We start from the raw sequence: 19,518 nt of genomic DNA on the forward strand, positions 1-19,518 counted from the left end.
TTGTACTTGAATGTGTCCTGTTTTGTTAGCAGAACTAGACTTGCTGTAACTATACTCATGTCCCAGTATCTTAAGTTCTTTCTATGAAAGAGAAGAAACACTAATCAATTGTATCCCTGAGCTATTGATTAATTACAGAACATGGATATATGTTCTTTTTAAAGTTATTTCCATGTCAAACTTATACTTTTGAGACTGATGGGGCTCAGCATAAAAAATAAAACATCTGAAATGTTATTAGTATTTTCACCCCAGTTAAAGAAATTAAATGTTTCATTACCATGTAAATACTGTTACAATAAGTAACTTCCAGTGCCATTTTGGCAATGCTTCTCCCTGTAATGAAGCACTTAAGTATATATGTACATATACTCAGTCTCTCCTCAATAGCTATTCATTAATGCGTATTGGTGACAGTGGGTAAAATCAACAGCTTGAAAGTGTATGCATGTACCATAACATCCTAGACTTAATATATTGTGGAGTATTCAATAACCATTATGTAGATGCTAGGCAACAATAAAAGGGTTTAATTTCCTAGGAGTAGAGTCTTATTTTTAAAATAAGCTTTATTAGAACAATTTTAAATCACACCCGAATTCATTTGGGTTCAGAGTTCAGCAATCTTCTTCAATACGCGCTGTAGCTTGAGATGATTAACATTTGGGTCTTCCACCAAAAAGCATATTTCCCTATAGAAGCAAACAAAGATTAAGTACAAAGTTTTTAAAACCAGCTTCCATAACCTGTTATCACCCCATCTACTTACTTGAAGAGTCGCAAGGAAATAGTAGTCTTCTCAAATTCTTCAGCTTTCTTGTGCCCTTTCTGAATTATTTCCTCAGGAATATCTGCTAGTCTTGCTGCATTAAATCCGTAACTTTTTGGACAGGCTCCTTCAATAAACTTGTAGAGGAATGTGATAGTTTCCTGGCTTGGATCTTCACACTCATTCTCAACCATACAAGCCTACAAAGAGTTCACAATAGGGTATATTAGATCCTTTCACATTTATAAAACATTTGATACACAACGTACCTTATTAAATAAGATTCCACTCAATTTGCTGAGTGGGCTACCCAGATTTTTAGGACCTGCCACATCATTAATCTTGAGGAAAAGAAATCTGTAATCCATGGTCTGAACTACTGTGTATGTAATTCCAAATTCAAAGCAAGCACAATGGTTGAGTCCCCTACACCCAATCAGGTCAATCTGAAGCAAGCAATAAAAACTGGCCTTGCTAATGAGATCCACATCTCCCAAGTGAACAAAGATGCAATTACATCATTTCTATAACCTAATCCTTATGAAACAAGGCAGGACATCAATAGGTTTGCAACATTTGGGCAGCAAAATTGGTAATGCATTCCAAATTTGAAATGCTTGTAGTCTTTTAGAATTGTTTGTGCAAGTGCTGAGAGCTTGAGAAATTATGTTACAGGGAAGAAAGATTTATCAGAGCCATGATAGACCAAGTAGCATCCTATTTTGTGAACATGAAATTTATAAGATCAAAGCTTCTGCCCTCTTTGCAGATTGATACACTTACCATATGTCCTAAACTGACTGCAGAGGAATGAGAGAAATCTTCCACAAGGGAATGGTAGTGTGTTGAGAATAGAGTGCGGCACTTGGTATTTTCAGCAAGCTCTTTTACCACCGCACTAGCTATTGCAGTGCCATCATACGTTGCTGTACCACGGCCTGGGAAGAAAAGAAAAGACAACTCAAACAAAATGAAAGGAAACGAAGACTTCAGTTTTACAGCTAAATCAACAAAACAGTTTACCCAATTTTAATTTGCCAAGTTCACTTAAGATGAAGTAAGATGCCTGTACAGCAATATAATCTTGTCTTAGAAAAATGTGTTTCTAGTGAGGCAAGGATGGGCTGAAGGTATCTATTCCAGATACTTCAAACCCTAATCTACAAATAAACCTGGAAAAATCTTCGACAACTTGAAAGAAAAACTGTACAACTCAAGACAGCTTCTGCACACGTTTTGATAAAATAGAGGCTTACCAAGAAAATACAGCTGACATGTATAATAAAGGTTCACAGGACGAAATGAACAATGGCTATAGATGTGAAATTGATTTAGGCACAGGAAACGAAGTGTCCTCAGGCTGGATAAAAAAACATGACATTCCCCCATAATTGGTACCAATAAACACAGGTCTAGTAGATCTTACAAAACTTAACCTTACAAGTTACACAACATTTGGAGTAAATCTGACTTAGAAGACAGTTTGGTGAAATGTATGAACACACAACCACCAATTAACTTTAAATGGTACAATTTTACAGGGAGTGCAGGAAGAGGTGCATCCACAAATTGAATTATTCAGGACCGTATATTCATAACTAAAGACACAGTACAAAAGCAACTTGTTACTTTAATCTTTTCACCTACAAGCACAGGACCAGTTTTAGAGAGTACTTTAGAAAGGTCAAGGGAAAATAGTGAAATTACACATTTGAAGTGCATTTCACAGATATGCAGACAGCTCCATGACAAAATAAATGGTCCATCAATGACTTTATGAAATTTGCATATCCTTAGGAGTAGAATGAGAGGAATGGAATGAATGTCCAGCACCTCTGACACATTCAGCATGTTCTAAAAGCAAAGCCCAACTAATACTGGATAAATGGCAGCCAAATTGTACAAGAAAATCCCACAAAAGGAGAGAAATGCTCCAGAAAACTCTTAGTGATGCTGACACTTCATGCAGAGCATTTGAAGGGATTGAGCCCTATTTTTTGACTACCAGTCACTGAGCCAAGAATATCACCCCCCCCCCTTACAGTGCTCAAAAGCAGACAGTTGTTCAAATTCTATTAATCCAAGTGGTTCCAGTGGGATTGCTCAAATCACTTAACGAGAAAAGAACATTGTTTGAAAATGTCTATTTCCCTATTATCCCCCTCAAATTGATATACTGTGTTGCACAGAGTGGGTGTTGGGGCTCTTGGGAGAAAAAAAAAGCAACAACCGTGTTTGTGGTACTACAGTTGGCTCTTGGCTATGGAGGAAGAAGGAACCACAGTGGTTGGAAACTTAGTTTAAGCAAGCAGACAGGCATTTCCACGTTTCCACCAGTTACAAGGCATTTCTGAAGGGGAAGGAGGATGATTAGCCAGTGACTGTATTATGACATGTATAGAGAAAGGATGAGTTCTTACTATATACAAAGGCAAGTAGTTCAGAAGCTAAGAGCAGGAACTCAAGATTATAATCTCTGGATTATTTAGTGCTCTGTGCCCCCAAGAATAGGAATTGGAAAACGGGTCCAATGGCTTTAAAGACAAAGGGGTGGTGTACAAGGGAGAGGTTTAAATTTTTGATCATTGGGAATGTTGGCATCTGTACAAATAGGATAGGTTTTGATTGAACCAGGATGGGTCCAATATTGTTCCAGGCAGTTTGAAACTAAATTGGCACAGGGATGGAACACAATAGATGTCCAGTTTGGAGCGAGTCTCAGTCGAATACAGAAAAACTGGCTCAGACCAGAGACCAGTAGACATGGGGATAATATGATCAGAAAGCCAAGTTGCATTACTGCTGGCCACAGCTGAGGAGGACGCAATGACAAGATAGGAAAAATCGTTGCCGTATTCCAGAACGGAAAGGATAAGTCAGGCAGTTATAGGCTTGCGAGTCCAGGGAAATTATTGGAAAAAGTTCTGAAAGACAGGATTAATCTCTATTTGTAAAGGTAGGTAGTTACAGATTTGTTGGTGGGAGGTCCCATCTAACATTTAACTGAGCTTTTGGAGAGATAACAATGTATTGAGGAGGGCAGTGCAGTCGATAAGGCAGAAGAGATTCATGAGCATGTTGTCTACATCAGAGCTTTTTCCTTACAAGGGGAGTGAGTCTATGATCCATGGAGCAGAGACAGCTGAGAGGGGAACCTGAGCATTCAATGGCATCACCGACACCAAATTCATCCCAGTATCAAAGTCCTGGGTGTCACCATGACCAGGAACTAAACTGGAGCAACCGTGTAAGTAATGCGGCTGCAACAGTAGGTCAAAGGTTGGGTATCTGTGGCCAGTGACAAGGCACGAGTCAGCAGTGCCATGGAACAGTCTCTGAAATGCACACACTTGCACTCAGGAGCTCGACACCATCCAGCTCAAAGTACACACATTGTTCACAACGTACATCAGCTCCTGACAAACAAGCACAAAGCCCCAGCAAGACACACAAACACAGCCAATTTGAGCATTACCCAATTCGTCCAAAAGCACGAGGGAATGCCGAGTTGCATGTTGGAGGATGCTGGACGTCTCACTGAGCTCCACAAAGAAGGTGCTTTCACCTGCAAAAGAGACAGTTCAAAACATTTCAACACCCAACCTCAAGGCATCTGTGGTAACAAGGATCAATGCATTTCCCTTCTTTCCTTAGTAAATTGTGGTGGGAATAGTTAAGTGGACCCACATCAGCTGGCAAAAGATACAAGATCTCATCCCAGCAAATGCACAATCTACTCAAACCCAAATCAAAGTAATTCTTATACATTCTCTCCAAATACGAGTCACAACCTTGTTGCCTCTACAAGAAAATCATTGTGAGCTAGCAATACACTCGTCACTATCCGATACACAGATCTCAAAGTCTTTGACCCCCAGAGAGGAACTTGGAATCAAAGCTCTCACCACTTAAACTCTATGAGAAAGAGCTCAAATGTTTAAGTTGCTTAAATAATTTATTGGCCAAAGCTGCAGATCCAATCTTCCTTATCCACTGCTGCTTGTACACAGAGCTCCATAAACCAAGAATATTGCAATAAATATCTGATGGTGCAGAATTCCACTGAACCTGGAGGAAACTCTTGACTGGTAAAGCTCCCATTTAACAAAAAATAATAATTTAGTTAAGTGGGAAAAAACATCCGCATGCTTTGTTAATAACATTCTTTTCTTACCCGACATAATTCTATCTGAGGCTCCAAGGCGAGTGAAGACTCTGTCCACTGGGTTAAATTTGCAGCTTTCAGCAGGTATGTAGCACCCCATTTGAGCCATGATCACCAATAAGCCAACCTGACAAAACCAACCACAGGTTTCTATGTGTAGTCTCATATGTTCCATTCACACCTCCAGTTCAAGCTGCAATCAATCATTCAACCCAACACCCTCTTGCTGATCTCTTTACCCTCTCCACTAAGCCTACTGCATCCTTCTATGCCCACTGCCATCCTGGTATTCCCTGGATAGTGCAGCACAGTACCGGACTGCGGGAGATGCTGTTTCAGGATGTGTGACATTCCATGGTATCATTACAAAGAGTGGGGAAGCAGTCCCATTAACTCAGTACTTGCTTCCTTAACCAACACCACGCACAGATCATCAACCCAAAGCATTAACACTGCTTAGCTCTACAAAAGCGCTGCCTGCCCGCGCAAGTATTTTCAACAAGTCAGATAAGCAGTGTCTGCAGTGATTTATTTTGGGAATGCCCAGGCATAGATCTTGCTGGACTTTACTGTGCACTTCAGATTTCCTGCATGGTAGCAGCATACTTCAAGCAGATACTGTGCAAAAGGAATGTGAATGGTGCTACACAAACTATCTAGATAGCACCGCGTTCTCAAGGGTCCCGGTCTGAAACGTCAGCCGATTATTTCTCTCCATAGATGCTGCCCGACCGACTGAGTTTCTCCAGCATTCAGTGTGTACTACTCTGCTGCCAAATCTCCCTCTTACCTGTCTCATGAGTGTGGATTTACCACCCATATTTGGCCCCGTTACAAGCAAGCAGGAAGCTTGCTGGTTGCTGCGACCATTTTCCAAACCTCCAACATCCTCACAGCCAATCACCACATCATTCGGGATGAAATCGCCCAGGAAGGTTCTTAAGATACATGGATGCCGCGAGCCTCTGAGCTCCAGGAACGGCCGGGCTTCGCCGCTGATGAACGATACCACGGGCCTGCACATGGGCCCCTCGCCACTCTGACTGTAGTGTGTTAGACTGAGCAAGACATCTGCAAGAGGAAAAGCACCAAGAATGAGCAGAGTTCACAGCTCAAAGGTCTATGAAATGCACCAGCTGTAGCAAAGAGGTTTGAATCTTCCAGTATCTGGCAAATCATTTTTGAGAAGTATTTTAGTTAAAGGTTGGTAGAAATTTTGAATAGGCAACTTAAGTTGCATCATATAGGAGAAAATGGATTGAGATGCCATTCAAATGACTGAGCAATTCTTTGAACTCCTCCCTCACCCACCTCAAGTTCAGTGAGGGTAGTAAGTCGTATCATGAGTTCTACCTTAGAGTAATGCAAATGTGAGCCAACCTACCAGCCACCCACACAGGTCCTTAAAACTGATGATTCTCACAAACTGTTTGCAAGAGGCCATTACTTGAGCTTTGGGGCAAATACCCTGGGTGGAGGAAACTCGAGGTGGTCTAACCGAAAGAGTTTACCGCAGAGGCCGTTTGAGGTTTTGAGCAGGAAGCTGTAGCTTGGATAGGCAACACAAAGACTCACCGTAATAAGGGCATCTCTTTGCAAGTTGGAGTATGTGGTGCATATAACACATTCCTGGCTATTGTACTATCACTAGCTGGCAGTTTGATATGCAAAGGTTGGGACAAGTACAGCAGAAAAAAAATGTTCCGGAGGCTCTGCAGTCAAAAGTGTGGGCACTGTTGTGGTCTGAAAACAAGCAGGGTGGTCATCTGTGGTGGCCATTAGAGAAGGTACCTTGACCCAGAACAACTATGGTTCAGCAATTTGGGTTAACTTCAGTGATTCACAGCCAGAAATCAACAATAATTGGACCATACACCAACAGAGTCGCGGCAAGTCATCTGGTGGAGCTGTCACTCAGCTTACAGAGACGCCCATATTTTGACGAGCCTTTATCTTGCTTACCCAAGCCACAGCTTCCTGCTCCCAAGCAACTTGAAAACTCTTCAAACTGTTCAAGGAGCTTAAACAAATTGGGAGTGGAGAAGTTTGGCTAATGAACTACTCGGGGCAGACAGGATGGCAGAACATCTGAAAACATTATCTTTATCACAGCTACCCTAAAAATGTGACTGATAGACAGGGTACAGCTGCACTAATGGGAGACTGTAAATCAAACTGTGTAATAGAATAACTTCCTGTTTCAAAACAAAGATTTTCAATTAAGGTAGTGTGAAAGACAAATAACTAACTGTAATAATTCTTGTATCTTAATTCAAGCAATGAAAATTGAGGCATGACTACTTCCCCGGTTAGCCAAAACGTAGTCCAGGATTCAGCACTGGAATCTCCAAGGCTTCTAAATTTTTGGATGGCAGGTGTTAGCAGTAAAATGATGTTTTTACACCACCTCCTGTATTAATCCCTTTGTCATTTAATCACTAGTATCTTCCAGCACCTTACAAACCTTTGGTATTAACCATAATCAAAGACCTCACCCATCGCAGACATTCTTCCTTCTCCCCTCTCCCACCAGGAGGAAGATTCAAAAGCACGGAGGCACAAACAAGGATAGCTTCTATCCTGTTCTTATCCGGCCAATGAATGGTCCTCGAGTAAAATAAAATGGATTCTTGAGCTCACAGTCTATCTTGTCGTGATCTTGCCCTTCATGGTTTATCTGTACTGCACTTTCTCTGCAGCTGTTACCTTTATTCTGCATTGTTATTGTGCTACCTTGTTCTACTTCAATGTACCGTGCAATGTTTGATTTGCATGAACAGTAAGTAAGACAAGCTTTTCACTGCATCTTGGTAGATATAACAAACAAACACCAATGTTGTCCTCTCCTCCCTTCCCGCCGCCCCATGAACTGGCTTAAAATCCGTTGCATCCCCAACTCTCTACAGTTCTGATGAATGGTTCCAGAAATGTTAAATCTATGGGGCTTGGACCTTCAAAGACAATTTTCCTGTCCTAATGAGCCAACTGGCACTCAAAAAGAAGAACTTGTATTGAAGAGCCGTTCCAACAGCTGCCTGAGCCGGTGGAAGAGCCGAACACAGATCCATAATGAAGGGTTGGGAAGCTGCCTCTGAGGCAGTCTGCCAGCTGGTTTAACCAGAAGAGAGCGGTACCCAGTAACACCAAAGTCAATGGCCGAGCACAACCGCAGGAGCACCCCACACCCCCACTTCAGATGGGACAGGACAAAAGACGTTTCCTCCCACAGCTTTCAGCACACCTTAGGCCTCCCACGCCCACCCCAAGGAGAGTTTGTAAAGGCAATATTCAAATGCCCAAGCCAACGCTCGACTCACCAAGGACGGCAACACAGTCCACGGCTGCCTGCCAGTCTTTGTAGTTTTTGTCGAAGTTGTAGAACAGCCTCCTCATGCAGTCCTGTAGGGCAGCATCCCGCCTGTCCTCGGCACTGCTCATCGTGTCCAACAGCTTCTCGATGGCTTTGGTCCAGTAGCGCTTGAAGCCCTTCTTGGTGGATTTCAGCTCGTACTCCTCGGGCACATGGCGGTCGGCCACGGCTTCCGGAACCTCCAGCTGGTAGCGGTTCCTGCCCGTGCCCCAGTACACCACGCTGCGACACCCCAGCCTCTTCCGCTGCTTCTCCAGGTACTCCCGGAGGCTGGCGTCAGTCTCCTTGATATCAGCCAGTGCCTGATCGTAGTCTGGATCAAAGCCGGACTTGGGCGTAATTACTCCAGTGTTTTTCGCCTTCTGGTGATCGAAGGCCGTGTCCCACCTCTTCAGCTCGGCCGACAAGTCCGGGAAGAGGCCTTCGGTGCCGCTACCCTTCAGGCTCAGTACCTGTCTCAATAGCTTGGATTTGAAGCCGTCAACGGACGATTCCATGACCTGCAGCACCTCCTGGAAGATTTTGAAACCCTCCAAGGCAGAGAGGAAGTCAGTAATCTTCTTCTTGCTGTACGTCGTCTCCTCGTACAACACCGCCCGGCTGTCGGGATGGTCCTTGCTCTTCAGAGGCGAGCCAATGCTGTGAATTCGGCTCAAAAGCCGCTCCAGGTCGGGCACCTTTCTCAACAGCTCCAGCACCTCAGCCACCTTGTCTGGCACCGCCATCAGGTCCTCGACGGCGTTCAGGCGGTCGTTGATGGCGGGGGGGTGGCAGAGGGGGGCGCACAGCCACTGCTTCAGAAGGCGCTTGCCGAAGTAGGTGCAGCAGCTGTCCAGCTGCTCGAGCAGGGTGCCCTCCCTCGTGCCCGTGGTGCTGTTGCGCAGGATCTCCAGGTTGGTTAGGGTGACCCCATCCAGGACCAGCCGCCGTCCGCTCCAGGCTGAGCCCGGTGACCCCTGGGCCCCCGCGTCCACTGGCACGTACTCCTCAAAGTTAGCCATGGACAGAAGCTCCTGGTCGACCAAGCACTTCTTCAGGTAGAACACGCAGGCACCGAGGGCTGACAGGGCCAGCTCCCGCCCTTCCGCCGGGGTCAGGCCCAGTGCGTCCGACTCCGACACCATCTTCTGGATGGCCGACGGCAAGGAGGCGCCCGGCTCCTCGCCGAAGTAGCCCTCCTCTGCCAGCACCTTTAGGGTCTTGGAGGCGTCCCAGAACTGGGAGCCTGCCTGCAGCGTCTCCTGCGCGGCAGAGAGGATGCAGCCTTTCAGGACCCTCCTGGTCTCCGGCGAGGGGTTGCCCCTCTCGGTCAGCACTTGCACCGGGGCGTAGTGGGCCACCAGCATCCGGAGCCTGGAGCAATGGCGGTCGTCCTGGAACTGGCCCAGCTGGAACTTGCCGACAGAGGTGTCGACGAAGCAGACGCCGTAGCAGCGGGGCTGTCCCGGCGAGTCGCCGTTCACCGCCTCCCGCAGGCACAGGAGGTACTTGTTGCTGCTCTCCGAGGGGTTGCCGTCCAGGACGCTGTACGTCTGCGTCCCCTGCGTGATGATCCGGCACACCTCCCGCCGCACCACGCGGTCGAACTTGGTGGGGTGCGCCATCGACCTGCATCGCGCCTCCATCATCTCAGGGGTCTCCGTCTGCTCCACCCGCGCCACCTTGTAGCCCTTCTGGACCAGCACGTCGGAGAAGCGGCCGAAGGCAATTTCGGGGAAACCGGAGTGAGCCCAAGTGCCCTTCATGTACATCAGGCCCAGCTCGTTGACGGCTGTGACAGCGTCCATGTGGTAGAGCTCGTAAAACTTGCCGACCTTGTAGAAGATCACGGTGTCGAGCATCTGGGACTTGAGCTCCCACCACCTCCGCATGCCGGGCGTACATTTGCTCAGGAAGTCGTCTGGCACGTACAGCGAGGAGCGGTCGTAGTCGGGGTGGTCTTCCCTTCGCCTTGTTGCATCCTTCCTCTTGCCGGGTTTCAGCCACTCGAGCTTCTCGTGGTCCCACACGGTCGCTGTCGAGGCACCGCCCAAGCCACCGCCACTGGACTGGCACTCGAAGGTCTCTGGAGCAGAGAACGCTGACAGCTTGGACTTGGTGCCCGAGGACACTGTGGCTAGTCTCTTTGGAGCTTCCGGGGGAGAACAAGACGGAGTCTTTGGAGTGGCTGAAGTCGCACTGCGTTTGCGCTTGAAGGGAGTTTTCACCGGACTCTCCGGATCGGTCTCCGTTTCGGGCTCACTGATGTCATTCTCATCGACCCCACTGCTGCACTCCTCACTGCTCCCCTCCTGCTGGTCTGGTTTAAACTCCTCCTCTGAGCTTTCGACATCACTGTCCGACTCTACCACAATCCGCCTCCTTTTGGCCTTGACGCAGGCCGAACGTGTTGCCCGTGACGACCGTTTATTTGCTTTATTCTCATTTTCGCTGTTATTCTCTTTGTCTTCCTCACTTGCTGTGGACTGACCATCGACCTAGAAGGCAAGACTGCAAATTTACTTGTTCTTCTGACTATCCTAAACACACAACACAAAGCTGGGATTTGTCTACTGCTGCTAAAAGACTCTTAGGCCCGATCATCTATGTCAACCAAGACGCTCATCTGCATGAATCCCATAGCCCTCCACTCCTTTCCTATCTGCATCCAAATCTTTTAATTTTGAAAAGCACTGTAATTATACCCAAGTCTACCACCTTCTCTTGTAGCTTATTTCATATACCCACTCTGTGGAGAAAAAAAAAAGTTATTAAAAAAAAGTTGCTGTGCTTTAAGTATTCCCCCCTCTCTACGTTCCCTGGTTTTAGACTCCCCTCCCTGGAACCCCATGCACTCCAACTGTCGAGACAAGCTGGGCCATATCAAAACCCTTGCCAAAGGCTGTGCAGAGGTGCAGAGGGACTTAGGAGTCCTCGGGCAAGACTCCCAGAGTACTAATTTACAGGTTGAGTCTGTGGTAAAGGCGGTAAATGCAATGTTGGCATTAGTTCAAGGGGAAGAGAATATAAGAGCAAGGAGATAAGGCTGAGCCTTTATAAGACACTAGTCAGGCTGCACACGGAGCTTTGTCAACAGTTTTGGGCCCCATATCTCAGAGAGGATGTGTTGTCATTGGAGAGAGTCCAGAGGAGGTTCACGAGGATATTCTGGGAATGAAGGGGTTAACATAAGAGGAGCACTTGGCAGCTTTGGGCCTGTACTCACTGGAATTTAGAAGAATGCAGGGGATCTCATTGAAACCCACTGAGTGTAGAAAGGACTAAATAGGGTGGAAGTGGGGTGGATGTTTCCTATGGTGGGGGTATCCAGAACTAGAGGGCACAGCCTCAAAATTGAGGGGCCACCCTTTAGAACAGAGGTAAGAGGATAATTATTTTTTTTAAATCCTGAGAGTAGTGAATCTGTGGAATGCTCTGCCACAGACTGTGGCCGTGGCCAAGTCCATGGGTATATTTAAGGTGGAAGTTGACTGATTCCTGATCGGTCAGGGTATCAGAGGATACAGTGAGAAGGCAGGTGTATGGGGTTGAGGTGGGATCTGGGACCAGCCATGATGGAATGGCAGAGCAGACTTGATGGGCTGAATGGCCTAATTCTGCGCCTGTGCCTTATGGTCTTATACCACATGGTACACCCCCCAGTTCGCAAGGGTTCCTCCACAGATATTTCCAGATATTTGTAGCTGCCCATCACCAAGGTTAAGCACAGTTCCCTCTCTCGCAGGGCTCTGGGTTTAAAAACACTTCCTGGATACATTTAACAAATACACCAGGGCACCATTGCAGTGTAGCAGTTAGCACGACGCTAACACTGCCCAGGGATTCTGGAATTCAGAGCTTAATTCCAGTGCCATTCTGCAGTGAGTCTGCGCGTTTTCCCTAGGGCATGCGTGGGTGGGCTTTCCCTGGAAGCTCCTCCCTCAGTTCATAGGTCATTGGAAATTTACTCACAATTAGTCTTGGGTTAATCATGTTTATCGGGGGATTGCCGGGGAGGAGGGCTGAAGGGGCCTACTCCACTGTGTAACACTAAATAACCCACCTAGACCCTTCTCACTAAGGTAAGCCCAGTCGATACTGGAAAATCTGAAACCTGTTATTATAATAATTTTATTACTTTTACACCATACTGTTATTTGCTACATATCTGCTCTTCCAAATCCTACCGCCTATTTAGAAGGCTATATAATCCCAGAATGATCATCCTCTTCCTTATTTATAACTTTTACCTGTAAACTTCATTTGATGATCCTCCAGCAGACCCTCTCCCCCAGCCCCAATTCCACTCTCATGCTCTCCTTTTTCAGTGGAGCAACACTCCTTCACACCCCCCCACCCAAAAATCCCGTCACCCAGGAACACGGAGCTTCCCGCCGCAACTTACACAGTATCGCAAACCCACCTGCTTATTAATGCTCCGTCATCACTCTTAAAATGCAGTTCAGCCCGCCAACCCTCTCATGCTCCCCCACAGGAACCATTGTTCACACACTTGTGAATGGCACATTTGATTATTCACCTACCTCCATTCTTGCACCTTCATCGTCATCATCACTATCTTCATCTTCTGGCTCAGAAGGTTCAGAGCACACTGCCAACTCTAAACGCTTCTCTCTCGGTTTCTGAAGGGCGTTATCTGCATCAACAACTGCTCTGCGGATCTCAGGCTTTCCACTAAAGTAGACGCCACCTCTCTGAGCCTCTTTACAATCAGAACCTGCAAGATCAAAAGATCTTTCACAGAAAACCATCCAGCAACTTGTAGGCCACGAGAGATGGGAGCAGAATTAGGCCAATTGGCCCATCGAGTCTTCTCCGTCATTTCATCAAGGCTGATCTACATTCTCTCTCAACCCCATCCTCCAACCTTCTCCCCATAACCTTCCATGCCTCGACTAATCAAGAACCTATCAACCTGCGCTTTAAGTGTACCAAATGACTTGGCCTCCACAGCAACCCGTGACAATGAATTCCAGATACACCACCCTCCAGCTAAAGAAATTCCTTATCTTCATTCTAAATGGATTGGCAGCTCAATATTCCAGCTTTGCACCGTTTCAGATGTGATAGATTGGAGGGATTGGGGGGTGGGGTGGCATTACTAGTCAGGGAAAATGTTACACAGGAACAAGGTGGCAGTGCTTGATAATTCAACAAGTTTTCAAAGTAAGCAGAGTTAGCTGTGGAGACACCGCACCAGGATAGATCTGCAGACAAATGTTTTGAAAGCAACATACTACGGGAGGAGAAGCAAAGACCAGAAACACCAGGGAAAGAGAAGGGGGCAGGTGAGGCAAGGTGCAATGTCTGGATTTCTGAATCAGTCAATCTTGGCAATGTTGTGGGAAGGAGTTCGAGAACAGCAGCAAGGAAGAACAGGTGAAAGTGGATAGTGTTGTTAACTGACCACAAAACAGAACAAGGCCATGGGGCTTCTTGATAAAATCTTAATTGACTCATGACCCTAATCCCCCCCACCACCTCTCATAACCAACATATATCCCTTAACACCCCCTAGTTATCCAACTTAGATGTCTAATACCAGACGGCTTGCATTGAACGAGAGAGGGGGTAGGTTCAAAGGGGATTAAGAGGGGGCAAGTTTTTTTTTAAACTCAGAGTCACAGATGCCTGGAATGCGCTGTCTGGTACCGTGGTAGAGGCAAATATATTAGAGGCTTTTAAGAGATGTTTGGATAGGTATATGGATGTAAGGAAGAGGAGGGTTATAGACATGGTGTAGGTAGGAGGGATTAGTGTTTGAGTGTTTTTGATTTGCTTTTTAGCTGGTTCAGCATGACCTTGTGGGCCAAATGACCTGTTCCTGTGCTGTACTTTCTACGTTCTAGATTTTCAAGATTAATTAACACAACATCAACTGCTAAACACAGAATTATAAGCTTCACTTCTGAAGTTACCAACAGCACAGCCCAGGGCGCACTCGAACTTCTGCTCACAGCTCAGGTTTGACCCAGACCTCTGGTGCTCTCCCCGTGGAGTCTGCACGTTCACTCTGTGACTGTGTGGCTTTTCCAGTCCCTCCCATATCCCAAGCTTTGGACGAGGTACAGAACTGAGCAGAAGTCTCAGACACATATACACAGCCAGTACTGCAGTACTTTTACGTATTGCACTGCACTGCTGCCACAAAAACAAATTTCATTGCAGATGTGAGTGATAAGCCCGATTCTGAATTGGGTCTCTATTGTGGACTGAGAGTGGGAAGGGGACGAGGAGATGGGAATAGTGGTTGGGAAAAGGAGAAAGGGGAGGGGAGGGAGTGGGGAGCACCAGAGAGATATTTTGTAATGATCAATTGTTTGGGATCAAATGGCCTTGCCTGGTTTCAGGGCTGGGTGTGTCTACACCTGCACCAAACCTACCCGTCACTCCTCCTCTGCCCTGTCCCACATCCCTCCCACAACGCTCCACTCTCACTATCCTCCAACATCTTTTGCTCCTGCCAGGTTTACAAACACGCTTTCCACTCAACGCTAACAAATACAGTACTGAAGAAAAGTCTTAAGCACCCTATCTGCCCATGTACTGTGTGTGGCAACAAAAATACCGGGGGACGTTTTTGGGCATGAAAGAGTATGTTTACTGGGAAATAAGGGGGAATTACATGAGCCAAATGAACGAAGTGACCTCCTTTTAGACTGTAAGACACAGGAGCAGAATTAGGCCATTTGGTCCATCAAGTCTGCTCAGCCATTCATCACGGCTGATCTTCCCCCCCCCCACCCCCCAGCCTTCTCTTTGATACCTTGGCCAATCAAGAACCTGTCAAGCTCTGCCTTAAATACACCCAACAGCCTGGCCTCAACATCTGCCTTTGGTAACAAATTCCACAAATTCACCAGTTTCGTAGCGATACAGTATTAACAAAATTATCCACTCAGCACTCTCTCCAAGGCCAGTACGCCCCTTAGATGATGCCAAGAAATGCACAGGTCAGCACTTCATTAACCTCAAATTAATTTCAGCACAAGATCACCAAGCCAGCTTTGACAGCCATCCAGCTTTACACCAGTTGGAAAGCATTGAATATGTGGAATTCAGAGCACAGCACAGACTGCGTTGTGGTATGATTTTGGATAGACACTGGAGAATGGGATCAGAGGCCTGATGTTAAGCTGGTAGTTCTACATCATCAGCAGTTTAACCAAAGTGGCAGGAACAGCTGTCGAATCAAGTTAGCAAATTGATTTGCACCAATCTCTTGTAAAAGCTATTTTCAAAAAACAACATAAACTAGGATAAACAATTAAGGCAATCTTGCCAATATTACCCACATCCTGAGAACATGCAGGAGGGAAACACTGCACTGTTGGCATAATATTCATAACTGCATACTGATAACTCATTTCTATCAAAGAACACTAAATAAGCAGTCAGATCAAGCCATGCATTAAGGGTTGAGGAACCTCTGAACTCACTGTTTAGGAAATTTTCAACTGCGAACTGCTCCAATTAAAAAGTAGTTCTGTCATGGCTGAACTACTAAAGGATTAATGCAACCAGAAATCAGCACCAAGTTTTCAAAACAATATGGATGCTACCATCAGTCAGGTCACAGGAAGATTTTGGGTTAAGACAAAGACTGTAAATTTAAACAGTCTACAAAATCCAAACAATTGGATGCTCAAAAAGAATCTCAGGGTTGTAGGTACGTACTCTGACAATAAATGTTACTTTCAACATGATCACAATACGTGTACACAGGCTTGAACAAGTAACTCAACAATCCTGGACATGAACGCATTACCAGGAGGCGCTCAAACATGATAAACAAATGCCAGTGGAAATGTGAACTTCAGATCTTGTAGCATAGCAAAGATCCTACATTACTCTACACGAATTGTCAGGGAAGTTCTCAGCAAGCTGATACTTTCAAGGAGCCCAGTGCATATTAACCCATTAACATCCAAACTGAAATACCTCAAACTCATTTATCAAAGGACAGCTGTACATTGCAATTAGGACTTTACTAATTTGTGCTGTATCTGACATCATGTCCCAGCAATGAAAGAATAGACTATACCTCCACAGATTTGTATATCCTGGCTCTTACCTGTGAACATCTTTACGTACTTCACACTGACCCAGCCTCTTGTTGGAGGTTGATCGAAGAACTGGACATGAATACGAAGAGACTTCCCCTTTCCCCTGAGATACTCCTTGGTAGTGGGGTGATTATAAACCAGACTTGGCCACCATGGATAGCCTTCCATCTTGGCCCACACTAGATCGCCAGGTGTAAAGTCACATGTTTGACTGCAAGTGAACAGGACGGTAGATAGACATTACCCTTTGTACAACTGGCCTTACTTTTGCCAATATTTTCACACGGCATCTGCGGGCTGTAAATTTGTCCACATTGCCAAAGTTGCTGCACCAAAACACAACCCCAGATTACATTTTATACAACACGAGATCCACAATCTCAAGACCCCAGTTACTACACCAATAGGTTTCAGGTCTCCTTGGGGCACCAAAACCTCAAGAAAGCAACATCCAAAGACCCCCTCCCCCAATGCAGGTCACGTTATCCTCCTACAGCTGGAGGTACATTAGTCCCACCCTACCGGGTTCAAGAACAGGTACTTAATTTCAGCTACTGGTTCTTGAACTGACCGGCAAAACTTTCATCACAACAGATTAACAACACTGACCACTTTGGTTATTTTACACTGGAAAATTAGACTTTGTTGGTTTTGCTCTAATTGTGTCCTTTATTGTAAAAAAAAGTCTACGATTTTATATTCAAATGTATGTTTTTCTTGAGGATGCTATTTATATAGTGGAAGTTGCTGCAAATAGTTTTTTTTCATTGCATTCACGTACTTGACCATACAGAGCACATCATAAACACCACGAGCCACGAGGTAAACGCAAAAGTACAGGAACTTTATATTTCTGCTATCTTCCAAAACATTTGTCAGTACTACTATCCACATGGCTTTACAAACAAAATGAGACGGTTCTCCCAGTTATCCCCTTCTCCAAAGGCTTATCACCATACCAGGGACCCTACAATACCACTGGGCAATATGAAGTTTGTAGCCGTTTCCTGGACCAACAAGATCAGATAATAAACGCACGCATGGAAAATAAAATCACAACGAGCTCACGTTTTGCAAAGCTCACCAAGCCGCTCAAAGCTGCCAGCGGCCTCCTAGGCCTCCGTCTGTTTTCTGCCACTGAGCCGGTCAGAGACCAACAGTGAACCCACCTCCCTCCGGCCCATATTCCCACAGAAAGCGCTGTGCCTACTGCCCGAACTCCAGGCCTTACCCCAGGGTGGTCGCCCGGGGGCTCGCCGCCTGCTTGCGGGCTGTTTTCGCTTCCCAAGTGAAGGAAGGGCTGGAGGAGGCGGTAGTCCGAAGCTTCTTGGGCGGGCTCCGGCGGGTCTTGCCCGCTTCGCTGTCATTCTGCTTGACCGCTTCCCTGGCAGAGGCACTGTTGGCCTTCTTTGCGGGCGCTGCGATGGTCTCGGGTCCCGACCTGCTACAGGTGCTGAGTGGCGGAGACTTGGTAAAGAAGCTGAACAAGGTCCGCTGCTTGGCCATGGTGCAAGCGGCGCGGAACTGCACCGCAATCCGGTCCCCAGTGCTGGCGGGAAAAAGGAACGCAGGATCAGAGGGAGAAACACCGCATGTTGCCCCAGCCAATCAGCGATTAGCACCGCCCCCTTTTCGTGGGACGGGCTGTATGTTCCCGCGCAACCTGACTGACCAATACCCCACAGCAGAGGAAGACTTAAGTTTATATTTCATTTTGAAATGCTTTAATATCATAGAATCACATAAGAGTTACGAATGGAAGGAAACTATTAATCATGTGCCAATCGAAAAAGAGGCACTCAGCCTAATCCCGCCTTCTCACACGAAGCTTAGAGAAATATACTGTGCACGGAAACAGCGAGCTTCATTTTAACCCTTCATTTCTTATTTTTATTCTCCCACCAAACTTTACACCACTACAATTTACAGTAGCTATTTTAATTACCAATCTACATATCTTTGTAGTGTTGGAAACTGGAGCACCTGCGAGCGAGGTGGTCACAGGTAGCTGCAACTTCCATGCTGATAGCACCCAGGATGAGGATTGAATCCCCCCGTTTTAGGCGCCGCGAGACGGCGACTCTACGAGCTGTGTCTTGGTTTCATTTTATATATCTGATGAAGGATTTTGCCACCTTTCTGGATGCCAAAGAATTCTCATCTGCTCTCTTAACCTTTTACAAATAATTTATTATCCTCTACAGAGGGAAACGGGCCTTTTCTATTATTCATGACCCTTCAACCCGAGGGGTCCATCTCGACCACGGTGCCCACCCAGCTAGACCCGATTTCCTGCATTCAGCCCATATTCCTCTAAGCCCCACCCCTCTATCTATCTATTCAAGCGCTTCTTAAATGATACAATACCTGTCTCAAGCATTTTTCTGGCAGCTTGTACCACATACTTACCACCCTCTGTGTGGAAAAGTTGCCCGCAGTGTCCCTTTTAAATCTTCCCCCTCTCACCCAGAATGAATGCCCTCTAGTTCTGGTTTCCCCTGCCCTGCCCTGCCCACCTTCTCTATGCTCCTGATAACTTAAACATTTCTATTAGGCTGCAACACTCATCAAAGTTGCTGGTGAACGCAGCAGACCAGGCAGCATCTCTAGGAAGAGGTACAGTCGACGTTTCAGGCCGAGACCCTTCGTCAGGACTAACTGAAGGAAGAGTGAGTAAGGGATTTGAAAGTTGGAGGGGGAGGGGGAGGGGGAGATCCAAAATGATAGGAGAAGACAGGAGGGGGAGGGATGGAGCCAAGAGCTGGACAGGTGATTGGCAAAAGGGATATCAGAGGATCATGGGACAGGAGGTCCGGGGAGAAAGACAAGGGGGGGGAACCCAGAGGATGGGCAGGGGGTATAGTCAGAGGGACAGAGGGAGAAAAAGGAGAGTGAGAGAAAGAATGTGTGTATAAAAATAAATAACGGATGGGGTACGGGGGGAGGTGGGGCATTAGTGGAAGTTAGAGAAGTCAATGTTCATGCCATCAGGTTGGAGGCTACCCAGACGGAATATAAGGTGTTGTTCCTCCAACCTGAGTGTGGCTTCATCTTTACAGTAGAGGAGGCCGTGGATAGACATGTCAGAATGGGAATGGGATGTGGAATTAAAATGTGTGGCCACTGGGAGATCCCGCTTTCTCTGGCG

General features: G+C 46.3%; 1 protein-coding gene across 1 annotated transcript; it reads right to left on the reverse strand.

Moving 5' to 3' along the window:
• Positions 1–536: 536 nt before the first annotated feature.
• Positions 537–17,962, reverse strand: msh6 (mutS homolog 6 (E. coli)). Its single transcript, XM_063055634.1, has 10 exons — positions 17,602–17,962; positions 16,379–16,581; positions 12,828–13,021; positions 8,252–10,781; positions 5,725–6,005; positions 4,944–5,061; positions 4,245–4,334; positions 1,553–1,707; positions 770–969; positions 537–692 (listed from the first exon to the last, which is right to left on the reverse strand). The coding sequence occupies exons 1-10, from the start codon at positions 17,874–17,876 to the stop codon at positions 611–613; spliced, it is 4,128 nt and encodes a 1,375-aa protein (XP_062911704.1). The 5' UTR covers positions 17,877–17,962; the 3' UTR covers positions 537–610.
• Positions 17,963–19,518: the final 1,556 nt, after the last annotated feature.

This window comes from Mobula hypostoma, chromosome 8, assembly GCF_963921235.1.
Source record: "Mobula hypostoma chromosome 8, sMobHyp1.1, whole genome shotgun sequence".
Taxonomy (NCBI): domain Eukaryota; kingdom Metazoa; phylum Chordata; class Chondrichthyes; order Myliobatiformes; family Myliobatidae; genus Mobula; species Mobula hypostoma.

Excerpts from the sequence above, each read along its gene's own strand:
- msh6 (XM_063055634.1), bottom strand. The coding sequence starts at position 17,876 with ATGGCCAAGCAGCGGACCTTGTTCAGCTTCTTTACCAAGTCTCCGCCA. Across the intron at positions 6,006-8,251 it reads GGACTGTGTTGCCGTCCTTG|ATGTCTTGCTCAGTCTAACA; the intron begins GTGAGTCGAGCG and ends TTCCTCTTGCAG. Across the intron at positions 4,335-4,943 it reads CTCAGATAGAATTATGTCGG|GTGAAAGCACCTTCTTTGTG; the intron begins GTAAGAAAAGAA and ends TCTCTTTTGCAG.